The following is a 12,899-nucleotide window of genomic DNA, read 5'->3' on the forward strand; positions in this document are numbered from 1 at the left end:
CATCTTTTGAGTGAGTCTATCTGATAGCAGGCTGATCAAAAGAATCCTCTGGAACTTAATTAACAAGATTAATTACTAGCTTGTTTTGCCTTAATTAAACCAGAGTAAATATAATAATGCAAAATAATTGATTAATCAAATATGCTTCAAATTATATATTCCCCATCTTTATAGAATCTTTCAAACTCATTAATCAAAATACATTGGATTTATACCTGACCAAGAGTTTGAAGAAAATTAAGCCCATATATCATTTGCAGACTTCTCCCCCCATTCATTTCACACACGAGTAAATGAGAATGCTGCTTGGGAGACCTCTAAGGGTGATGGGTGCAAATCTGATTTGTGTGATATCAAAAATGACTGGGCTTTGCCCTCTACTGGTGGCTTGCATGCACTGTGTAATCCTGTGTGCAAAGAGCTTTATTAGCAATTATGTATGTCCCATAAAGATTCAAACAAACCACAAATGTACAATTAGTATTTATTTATGTTTCTTTTGTGCAAGAGTATTACAGAGAGTAACAATTTGTCATTGTATTCTTAACAGTCACAGTCAGTGGATTCAACAAGGCTAATCAAACAAACACTCACTCACGCACACACATCTCTAAAGCAAACCTCCCTCACATCAAAGCAAATATTTCATATACAACCCACATGGAGAGCATATTGTTATGAGAGGAAAACTTTCACTCATATTTCATACTACATAAAGGTAACTATGAAAACAGATAGAAACAGCAAGTTAAAAGTTACATAAAAAAATAAAAAGCTAACATTTTGGTGTGGAATACTGTAAAAAGAAATTAAAGCTGAGTTAGGACACTAGTTATTCAAATGCATCTCTAAAAACCCCTTTTTGCATTTATGCAACATTACTGATTAACAACTGATAAAACAAACGTGAAAAATATGCATAAAAAAGCAATACTGACAGACTGATGAATTCCTTTCTGCTCAGTGCTGAAAATCATTAGTCAGGACAGAGAATGAGCCTTTCCAAACAAACGGATGATGAGACTTTTATACATTATTATCTAATCCAGTCCAGTTTGCTTATACAATGAAACTAAGTCCCCATTCTCAAATGATATAGGCAGCATGCTCTGATTTACAAGATAAATTGTTCTTAATGACAGTTTTACCATTGGTAAGGTCTATATAAACGTTTATATCCACTATTCCCAGTGAAGTGACTTTGTCATGGTGTTCTTATAGTGAAAACTGAACTGACATTTTATGGGTTTGAACTACAATCCCATCATAGCTGTCCATTATACAAGACAGAAGAGAAAAAAATCATACACATATTCAAACACACATGTGACACCTGTGTTCAGACTTGGATGGCATGATTCAGATGCACTGATCGCTTTTGTCTTTTATGTTAGAGGATGGGTTCAGCAGAGTGACTTAGGCCGCGCTTTTGGAAAAAGCTGCATGTGAGAGAACAAGAAAGGACAAAATGACATTTAAAGACTGAGTAAAAATGATTGGAATGTATGAAAGACAAAGAAAAGTTGCTACACTTGACCAGATTCAGATTGTTTTATTTTAGTGCCATGTCAGCATCCAAGGCTATTTTCACTTGACCGGAAAAACAGCATTAAACATTGCAGTGGAAGACACCAGCACATATTTTGTGTTTTAATTTCTTCTATAAACATTGTAGAAAGACTTTTTTTCCGGAAAAAGGTTCATACTGTACTAGCTTAAACTGGCTTATGGAACATGGATTTTGGTTTGTTACTAGTCCAAGGCGGTCTACTAGCTTTAAAGGTGCAGTAAGTGATCTATGAGAAAAACTGTTGATATTTGAAATCAACCCAAACAAACACACCCCTCCCTTCATTGCTCTGCCCCCAAAATGCAAGAACACACAATGCAAGAGTGGATGACTCTGTATCATAGCTGAAGCAAAGCTAAATAATGCAAATTGGTCGCCAGCAGCTCCAGACAGACAATGATACTCAAAACTGTCCTGTTATTATAAATAACATTACAAAAACAGCATCGGTTCTGTAAAACATAGCACAACCAACGTTACTTATGTTTGTAGCAGAAGCAAAACACTTTTCTAATATTAACACGGGTCCTAAAGCTCTAGCCTGATCATAATCCTTCTTTTTCAAGGGATATTCCTCTGACCTTTTCTCTTTTGTATTTGTAATGTCTCTCAGTCATCTCTCTTTCTACAGTCTTTCTTCAAATCTCCCTCTTGCTCACTCTCTCTCCTTCCCCACCATGAGTGGACACACCCCCTACTGCTGATTGGCTCACTCTCTCCCCTCCCCCATCATGAGTAGACACGCCCCCTACTGCTGATTGGCTCACTCTCTCCCCTCCCCATCATCAGTGGACACGCCCCCTACTGCTGATTGGCTCACTCTCACCCCTCCCCCACCATGAGTGGACACGCCCCCTATTACTGATTGGTTCACTCTCTCCCCTCCCCCATCATGAGTGGACACACCCCCTACTGCTGATTGGCACACATTCCTCCCCCATCATGAGTGGACACACCACCTACTGCTGATTGGCTCACTCTCTTCCCCCATCATCAGTGGACACGCCCCCTACTGCTGATTGGCTCACTCTCTTGCCCCATCATGAGTGGACACGCCCCCTACTGCTAATTGGCACACTCTCCTCCCCCATCATGAGTGGACACGCCCCCTACTGCTGATTGGCTCACTCTTGCCCCATCATGAGTGGACACGCCCCCTACTGCTAATTGGCACACTCTCCTCCCCCATCATGAGTGGACACGCCCCCTACTGCTGATTGGCTCACTCGCTTCCCCCATCATCAGTGGACACGCCCCCTACTGCTAATTGGCACACTCTCCTCCCCCACCATGAGTGGACACACCCCCTACTGCTGATTGGCTCACTCTCTTCCCCCATCATCAGTGGACACGCCCCTTACTGCTGATTGGCTCACTCTCTTCCCCCATCATCAGTGGACACGCCCCCTACTGCTGATTGGCTCACTCTCTTCCCCCATCATCAGTGGACACTCCCCTTACTGCTGATTGGCTACAAGTGTGTTGTGCTGCTCAGTCCGACCCACTTTCAACAGCGTTTCTCGGAAATCGTTTACTGCACCTTTACATCACTACATCTAGTGAATTAATAAAAGTAATTACACTGTAACAACATCACCTTGAAAATAAAGTGTAAACAAAGTGATTCAAAGCCCCCTCCCCCATATTCTTCTTGTCTGAAATATTTTTATGCAATACGTTTTTATTACCAGAAACTGGGATATATAGTATACACATCATGATTGTTTCAGCATTTTAATTAAGTTAAATTTCAGGCCTCAATCCCTTAGTTGAGAACCGTGTATTAGACCATTATTTTTCGTGTAAATGAGCTCATCTTACCCCAAAGTAGTTGTTTGGTACGAAGCCCTCTCTGCCACACAGTGAAGCCCACCACCAGTCCACCCCCTCAGGCTTCTGCAGGATGGTCACCATGTCTCCTTCTCTGAAGCTCAGTTCGTCAGGAGTCTGCGCAGGATATCCCCATAGAGCGTACACCACCCCACTGTTCTCTACGCCCATCGCCTCCTCCACACCTAAACAAAAACACACACGTGAAACTGCGCATAATGGTGGCTGCAGCAAATGAAACTGTTGCATACATGACTGTGCTCAAACTAGTGTTGGTGAGTTAATAAGGGTGTATTGCATGTCATCTCCACCCTACAGTTATGAATTGCCTGACTTGTACTGACCGCTGTTTCCAACCCATATGAGCGAATGACACTATTAACTCAGGAATGCACAGCTCATTGTGACATGCTAAATTTAATGCTGGGAGTTAACACACATGTAGGCGTTACGCTTGTAAAAACTTGTGTTGCGCCATTTAGTTTATCTCTGTACAAGTAATGTTTTTTTTCTCATGACACCATCCTCACCTCTCAGGAAGCCCTCACACTCCTCGAAGCCCGGGGCGTACGGGTCACACTTCTGTGACGCTGTGGCCCCATCGCTGTCTGTTACGGCCATCACTGCCGCTCCGTTACGAACCAGAAACTCGCACATTATACGCTCATTACAGGATGCAGCACAGTGCAGGGGCGTCCTGCCAATGAGATGAGAGTGAATATATAGTGCACATACATATGCAAAGACATATATGTGCACTTGTTAAATTGATCACTCACCATCCGTGACTGTCCGGAGCGCTAACGTTCGCCCCTATGCGCACCAGGAACTCCACCACTTGTGAGTGTCCACCGCAGATGGCATTGTGAAGGGCTGTGATGCCTTCATCATTAGACTGGCTCGGGTCACTCATCTATACAGGGACACACAAGTGCACTCGTTATTTACAAGTACGGGATGCATTTTGACACTTGAATACTTGAACATTTTATTCGGTTTGATTTTGTATTTTGATTTTCAGTATTATTTTGAAGTATTTTTATTTATGCAAAATCGTTACATATATATTTATAACATATTTAATATAATTTGTATCTTTGAAAAGTGAAGTCACTGTAATTTTATTTAGTTTTTGTTTCATTTATAGTAATTCCTTTACATTTATTTTTCACTTCCAGTTTTAATTTTTAATTTGTACAAATAATTACAAATATTTACATTCAAACTTATATACATTAACTCTTTCCCGCTGACGTAAATAAAAATAATAATAATTCCAGCCACCGCCAGCATTTTTATATAATTTTCACAATTTCATGGCCCCAAGAATATTTTGTTGTATGAATATCTGAACAAGCAATATATCAAAAGAAAGAACAGAGCCTGTGAATGTTTTTCATGCATTATTATTTTTTCATGCATTATTATTATCTTTATCAACTCTTGAATGTGGGTAAGTTTCATAAAAAAAGGACAAAAAGCAGAGAAAAATCGTGTGTTTTTTCAAAGACTACAACAATGCTTTTATCGCTTGTTTCTGCTCCTTTTTTGCCTGTTTTGATCTGGAGATTCTCTCTACTCTTTCAGAAGTTGCGTGATAGCGCCACATACCATGTAACAGTGAAAACAAGGAAAGCCGAAAAATTCCGTCAATGGCGGGATCTTTTTTTTTAATACAATACATCTCAAGACTAAGGCTGTCACAATATCAGACTTTCACTGTATGATTATCATGGCCAAAATCAATAAAAAAAAATTTATGACGGGTGGAAACCAGAGTTAAGGTGCAATATTGTCACCTACCATGTTGGAGTGTCAACCATTTACTGGTGCTGGATTATTTACGATATTATCACATGTGTATTATTATCTCAATATCAATATTTCATTTTTTTAATATTACGGTTATCGTCAATAACGGTATTTAATGACGACAAACACACTCAAGACCCTGTGTTCTGATCTATTCAGTTGTGCGCGGTCTGTTTTTTAGTATCTATTGTTGATATATATATATATATACAGTAGGGGAGAGCCGGGGCGATTGAAACGCGGGACGGATGAAACAGAGAGATTTCCTTGAAAACAACTCACGTCATTTACGTCAAATTTCGTCAGCACTTACAGCACGCAATGCCTATCAGACCCGTGAAAACATTTCTTCTTTACGTCATGTCGTTTTAAAGTTAGAGCCGGAAAGCTGTTTTTGAGTGCGGTTAGTGAATTCTTTCGTGCAGTAATTTTTTTTTACTGACAAGTTGTATTTATGTTTTCATGTGCCATTGTAATAATAATATGGAAGGTGTATTAGTACTGCAACACATCCTTAAGTGTGTAATATCAGAGTTTTTTAGTTTAAGTGTAAAACGGGTTTAACTGGCAGGAGGCGCAGTCGGGACGGTTGAAACAAGTGCTTCAATCGTCCCGACAGCGCATCCTGCCAGATCCATCTGGTCATAGGAAAACCGCGGTTGACGTTGTTTTCTTCATAATAACAGGCTTTTCAACTAGCAAACACTAAATATGATTTAAGGAAGAAATGTAAGAATATGAATTGTAAACGGATTCGTCAAAATAGCATATTAGAAAGAGCACACAAAATGCGCACGGCTTATCGCCTATCGTTTATTGGGCGACAGAACAAAATGGTTAATATGAACCTTTAAATTAAAATAAATGACAAAGCATGTTTGTAACAATTATCTACATAATTAACTTGTTAGGTATTGTTCATAAAAACAAGCATTAGATGAATAGTTTAAACTGTAATGTTTCATCCGTCCCACCCCCTGTGTTGCAACCGTCCCGCTCAGGCGGAACCATTGAAACCAAGCACAACTCCCGTTCAAAGTCAATTTTTACTTAAATCATTCTATATTTGTACCGAATAACACATGATGCTAAGAGAACACATTTGTGAGTTGTTGATTACAAAAACGAAAAAAATCTATCTGTAACCTTATCTTAGAAAACGACGTTTATCTGAAAAGTGTTTCAACCGTCCCGGCTCTCCCCTATCTAACCCAGACTGAAAATAACCCTATACAGTGCTGAAGCAAGTTGCCAGCACCTGTAAGCAACCATACTTCGGTACCAGCCGAATCCCAAAGCAGTGACACATACCTCCTGTGCAGCCTTCTGAACAGTTTCCAACTCTCCTACTAAGGACCCATCCAACATCAGAACCAGTGGGCTCAAGTGCGCTCTACGGTCGGAGGATTTATTGGCTTTGGTGGCCTTCCGTAAGATAGAGTGAATACCCTGTAAGAGCAGATTCACATCAAATATCCTCTTAACTGTCATTGGTGTCCACTGTTACTGAGCAATATGTAATCTGTCTGCCTCTCACCTTCTGTTCCGGAGAGACCTGTATCTCTGTGATTGGCATTGGATCTATTGTCACAGCAGATTTGGGACTCTCTTCTCCATCTGAAGAGCTGGCGCTTTCAGCAAGTGGTTCTTCCTTGATGCGGATGGTCTTCCTGCGAAACAGTTTATTCATCATCTGCTTGTAAGGGTTGGACTGGGCAATGGGCAGGTCAGACTGGGGCTGAGGAACTTCGGCTGAGCCGCGTCTCTTCAGGGCCCTGGGGAACTCGGCCCGGATGCGCATCACTTCGTCTAGGTCCGTGTCCAGCTCTGACTGAGGAGCCACCACTGGCTGAAGACGTGTGGGACTGAGAGGACGAGGGGGCATCTCTAAATCCTCCACTTTAGCCTCTCCGTCTGGTTTCATGAACACAGGGCCTTCTGTTTTACTTGTGTCTCGTTTCTCAAGCTCAGCTTCAACATCTCCAGGGTGAAGTACTGTTTATAAGAAACCAACGAACAAAAAAAATAGCATTTTAAATTGCAAATAAAACGTCCATAATAAATTTTAAATCCATTTCAAAATTCCATACTTTTCCAGACTGAAATTTCTAAAGCTCTCTGTAGATTTTTCAGACCATATTTAACATAAATGGTTCATACAGAATTATTTTCTTCACCATTATATTTGGTATATAGTACAGGCATCTGTAAATTATCTTATTTTCTCTGGGTTTTTTCATTGCTTACCAAACAATTGCCATGAAAACACATTGTATGATACATTCTTAAGTCATAATTTTATATTTTAGAAAACGGAATAGGGGCAATAGTCTAGAAACACAAATATTTGTCCATACTTTGAGTAGTTTCCAGGTCTGGATCATGGTCTAGATAAGTATGGAAAAAGAAAACAAATGAAATTCCATACTTTTCTAAACTGTGTTGGAACCCTGAATAATAATAATAATAATAATAATAATAATAAACATTTAAAAAGTTGAAATACAATCTTTGTATTGATGGTTTTAAAAGAAATTCTTCAATTTAATGACTAAATTTAATAACATCACATGACTACAAATGTCATGTTATGCAACCATCAAGTTAAAAAGTAATAAGTAATTTTCTTGAATACACACATAAAAACACATAAGCGCTCCTAATTTTGTTGTATGCAAATACAGTGACAATAAATGCTTTCAATTTCAATTCAATCAGTATTTTCTAAGGAAAAATGTAAACAGATATTTCAAGGAAAAAGTGTTTTCTATTCACAAATCAGTTTACAAATATCAACTTTTTGGAAAGTTGCACAACATTACATTTTAAAACTAATCTTGCCATGGTCATGCAATGGTCAAATTATCTGCTATTGTAATGTATGATATATGGTCTACTTTTATTTCCTGTTTTATGTTTTTTTTCTGTGATGGTTGAACCATATGATTCTGATTTAGCAGACAGTTTTTTTTGTCATAATACAAATTAAAATATATATACCGTGTGTATACTATATATATATATATATATATATAATTAAACAATAATATTAAAATATGAATAATCAGCTTTAAAATAAATAATAATAAAAGACTCTGATAAACTACATCTGAAATTTTATTTCAAGAATTAATTTTAAACATTGTTTTAGTTTTTAATTGACTTGCCATCAAAAACAAATACAATCAAAATCAAAATTAATTTTAATTCAGAAATGAAAAACATGCTCATGAAAGGTCACTGCATGTATGAACTGTGTTTTTGAATAAATTAATCGTGTGCGTCACGTCATTGAGTGGTCGTTGGCCCACTCATGTCATCTGGTAGCTGGTACCTTCTCTATAGTAGGGAGGCTGTCTTTGCGCTTGCTGAGGTTGAGGCGTCTGGTTGTGCCGCAGGTATTCTCGGGGCAGGGGAGGTTGTTGCTGGAATATACCTGGCTGGGGCTCTCCCATTGGGCCAGGGGTGTATCTGTTGAATCCAGGGTTTTGGATCCTCATGATGAAGGAAAGCGGGATGGGCCTGTGCTGACGGACTTCAGAGCTTGGAGGGGGAACGGGGATCCGGGAAATGATTTGCTGAGAGCTGTACGCCGAGCTGGGGTTTGAGGGGATGTCAGGGGGCACTGAGATACGAGTGTTTCTCGGGAGCGAGCTGTAAGATGGTGGGAGAGAGCGGGGAGCGGTATCCTGAAGACAGAGAAGAAACTGTGAGAATTGGAGAACATAGAAAGCATAGTTTTTCTCTTCACATTCTCAGTCAGTTACGCTGTAGTAGTATTATGTTGTTGTTGTTATACACTATTTTATTTTTATTTGTATCTGTAGGCAAATGCTTTGGCAATACAAATTTAAAATACTTATGCCAATAGAGCACACTATAAATTTGGAAAAATTTAAAATTCACAGCACAAAAGACAGTAAGGACAGGAGCTAGTGAGAAAATGAGATGACAGCTGTTGCCTGTTTCATGGGAGTTTTCTAAACTTGTTTCTTATACCTGGAAATAATTACATTTTTACATAATTACATATACACTTTTTTTTCATTGGTTGTTAATTATGGTATCAACAAGTTACAATATGGTCGTTGAACTATTAGCAAAAAGCAACCATAAAAAAGCATTATGTGGGAGAGAAAAAAAGAAAATGTCAACGGGTTTCAGTTGATCCAGATATTCCAGATTAGTTAACAATGACATTCACACTGTAATAATGCCCTGGGAAATATTAAGACTGGCACCAACAACCAATTTCACACACACACGCCAAAGTTTGCTCACCTTCTTGGCGGAGGAAGGTGCATCCAGGTTCGATTCTTTCCAGTTGCTGTTGGGTACAGCTGGTCTGATCCACTCATTCTCTACAACACAGAGGAAAACACATAATTAATGACGAATTAACATTAAAGGTGATGATACACGGGGCAACTTTTTGGGCAGTGTTGCTGTCAACGGGCAACCAGTTGAGACACAGGGCCCACGACCGAACTAAATTATCCAGATAAAAATGTATTGCCCATTTTCAATGGGAAAGTGCCCAAGCAACAATCGCTCGGCAAGATTGCCCAGCAACATTGCTCAAAAAGTTGCCCTGTGTATCATCACCTTAATAAGAGAGCGACTTGACAACAGATGATGATATGTGCTTACAGTTAACCCAGTCTACTGCATGATGTTGCCTCTTGGTAACAAACCCATTTTCATCACTTTGCAAGCACGTGATATAGCGATAAAATGCTTAATAATGAAGGTATGACTTTGAATAAACCAATAAAAAGTCATTTCTTTGTCATAATACATCTTGGATATCAAAACTTTAAAGATTGTGTAAAGGACTGTTTTTTATATATATGTTATTATTAATATTGTAAACTTTTAGAGCACTTAAAGTCATACATTAATTGTATATTATGAATGGTTAAATGTGTTTGTTACACAGAAGCAATATTATGCGACTGGAATTGTTATAGATTGTTTTATATTTATTTCGATTTTCTTCACATTTTAAATTATTTACTTTTTCAGTATTCACTTAACATTTATGTCAAATCAATTTAAAAAAAAATTAAGAATTGTCTCATGTAGCAGTCAGTGTAAAGTCTGATATAGTTTAATAAAATAGTTTCTAGTTCAGGCACTCAATTTCAATGAAAATATCGGAATGAACAAAAACAGGTCTTTGATTATTAATTTCGGTTCATTGTTGCACAATGTTGCCTCCTGGTTTACTATTGAGCAATGCAATTTCATGAAAGAAAAGTGAGTTATTGTGTGTTATATTCTGTGTAAATTGTGCAACAGAACTTACTATCGTAGGTGTGGTGAGGCTTTCTCTCGTATGCATCCAGATCTGTCTCGTTCCAGGGGATCTTCTGCCTCTGCACTCCCTCTTCTGAAAGGAGATGGAAGAAAGAACCGATGAGTGAACAAACCAAAAACCAAAAAAAGCAAACAGACAAGTTTACCACCAACCAAAGACCTTTGGTGTCCACTGTAGTGTACACACTGTACAAGAATCATCATGGGTTTGCCTAAAGAACATTTCCGGAAACATTTCAGAGTGTGAAGAAAAATCTAAAGAACACTTTTCCACTATAAAGAACCTTTTTGTGCAATTGAAAGGTTCTATAGATGTTAAAGATTCTTCATAGAACTGAAAATGGCAATAAATAACCTTTATTTTTAACCCTTTGATGCAAAAGCAATGCAAACCTCTTCTAGTGCACAACGTGGGTCTAAAATGACCCGTATTCATTTCCTATGTTATTTAATGCATAGTTGGGTGTTTTCCCCCTCCCATTTTTTTTCCATCTTTTGAAAATAATTTATTTTGTAACATGCATTTAAACCCAAAAGTTATGAAAGACATCGTTAAAATAGTCCGAGTGACTACAGTGGCTCAACCTTAAGTTTATCAAGCGACGAGAATACTTTTTGTGCGCAAAAAACAAACAAAAATAACGACTTTATTCAACTATTAATTTCCTTCTCTGTAAGGCCGTGAGATTTCACGTAGTGATATTGCGCAAAGCTTCTGTGTTGCACGTCAAACGTAGGCTCACGATTGGCCGACGCTGGTCATGTGTGTGATGCGTGTGACGTACAACCTAGAAGCTTTGCGTAGTTTGACTACGTGAAATATCACGGCCCACAGAGAAGGAAATGAATGGTTGAATAAAGTCGTTATTTTTGTTTGTTTTTTTGCGCACAAAAAGTATTCTCGTCGCTTGATAAACTTAAGGTTGAGCCACTGTAGTCACTCGGACTATTTTAACGATGTCTTTCATAACTTTTGGGCCGGCCAGTTTCGATCCCTTAAGAAGCCTATGGAGGAGTGATCCAGCTCTCAGATTTAATAAAAAAATATCTTAATTTGTGTTCCGAAGATGAACGAAGGTCTTACGGGGTTGGAACAACATGAGGGAGAGTAATTACTTACAGAATTTTCATTTTTGGGTGAACTATCCCTTTAATACTCTCAAAATCCCGCTTACCTGGTCTGAATGACTGGAAGTTGCGTGGTAGCGTACTGGCTGATGGTTGACTGAAAGACTGAGGGGAAGGACCTCGATCAAGCCTCTGTGACCTGTTCATCGTAGACTTGGGGCTAGATGAGGGCTGAAGCAAGCTGCGAGATGTTTTACTGTCGTATGTGGGGCTGGATAAGGGCGACAGTTCCACATAGCTCAGCGATCCTCTCGTGCTTCGTTCTTGAGACCTCTGCGGCATTCGTCTCAATGTATTCGGAGACATATTAGGGGCTATCTTTTGGTCGACGGGATATCGAAAATCTGAGTTGTCTTTACGTGTAGTGAAAGGGGACTGCTGGGTTAAAGGACTGGGAGATGAAGGCCTAAACTTCATGCTGTCTAGGCCAGGTGATGGAGATCGCATTGTGGGGACAGGAGGAAAGTCCAGGTTGGTTTCTTTCCTGTTGATGGTGGAGTCTGAGCTCTGGGAAGCGGGGAAGCTTGTCCTGATGTTCTCAGATCCATTCTTGTTTGCGCTGTACAAACCGCTGTTGCCATTGCTGCTGTCCTGGGGTTTGGGACTGGACCTCTACAGTAAAAAGATCAAGGAAAACATCATGCTGTTGGATTCAAATACACTAGAACAATATTTAGCCACATATGCACCATCTCAAACTGTGGAATGTAGATAGTAACTCAAAGTTCTGGGACGACCATGGCAGTCTTTTTTCAATTAAAAAGCCTTTGTTATTTAATGGCTACACACAATGCTATATTAGGTTTATAAATCCAAAAAGTCTCTTTGTTTGTAGAGAGAAACTATTGACGTTTTTCTCAGCTATGATTGATTGAATTATATTATATAAAGATAATAATTCATGATTATTATTATTAGGTTTCTGTTTAAAAAAACACACAAAAAATTACATTTTCTTGAGCATAAATCAGCATACTAGAATGATTTCTGAAGAATCGCATGAAACTGAAGACCCGAGTGATGATGCTGAAAATTCACAGGAATAAATTACATTTTAAAATAGAAAACAACTTTAAATTGTAATAATATCACAATATTGCTGTTTTTAGCAAATAAATGCAGTCTTGGAGAGCATATATAATATATAAATATGCTGTGTGAAATAAAATATATCTGTCTACAAGCAAACATATGTAGTCCACATTGTCTACTGATTAACATGAAGCTATAAACTGCATGA

The 12,899-nt window shown here is 38.6% G+C and overlaps 1 protein-coding gene across 2 annotated transcripts in view; it reads right to left on the minus strand.

Annotated features, from left to right (window-relative positions):
- Positions 1-470: 470 nt before the first annotated feature.
- ppp1r13l (protein phosphatase 1, regulatory subunit 13 like) overlaps positions 471-12,899 on the minus strand; it is a 28,846-nt gene continuing 16,417 nt past the window's right edge. The window contains exons 4-14 of one of the 2 annotated variants that reach the window (XM_056270211.1): positions 11,707-12,271; positions 10,521-10,604; positions 9,494-9,573; positions 8,547-8,901; positions 7,570-7,599; positions 6,750-7,207; positions 6,524-6,661; positions 4,180-4,313; positions 3,931-4,097; positions 3,392-3,585; positions 471-1,439 (exon numbers count right to left, since the gene is read on the minus strand). In XM_056270211.1, coding sequence (XP_056126186.1) covers positions 1,404-1,439; positions 3,392-3,585; positions 3,931-4,097; positions 4,180-4,313; positions 6,524-6,661; positions 6,750-7,207; positions 7,570-7,599; positions 8,547-8,901; positions 9,494-9,573; positions 10,521-10,604; positions 11,707-12,271 — 2,241 coding nt within the window. In that variant the 3' untranslated portion in view covers positions 471-1,403. The remainder of the gene's footprint in view (positions 1,440-3,391; positions 3,586-3,930; positions 4,098-4,179; positions 4,314-6,523; positions 6,662-6,749; positions 7,208-7,569; positions 7,600-8,546; positions 8,902-9,493; positions 9,574-10,520; positions 10,605-11,706; positions 12,272-12,899) is intronic. The other variant, XM_056270212.1, reaches the window with a different exon arrangement.

Source organism: Rhinichthys klamathensis, unplaced genomic scaffold (genome assembly GCF_029890125.1).
Source record: "Rhinichthys klamathensis goyatoka isolate OS25496 unplaced genomic scaffold, OSU_Roscu_1.1 h1tg000299l_1, whole genome shotgun sequence".
In the NCBI taxonomy this organism is placed as follows: Eukaryota; Metazoa; Chordata; class Actinopteri; order Cypriniformes; family Leuciscidae; genus Rhinichthys; species Rhinichthys klamathensis.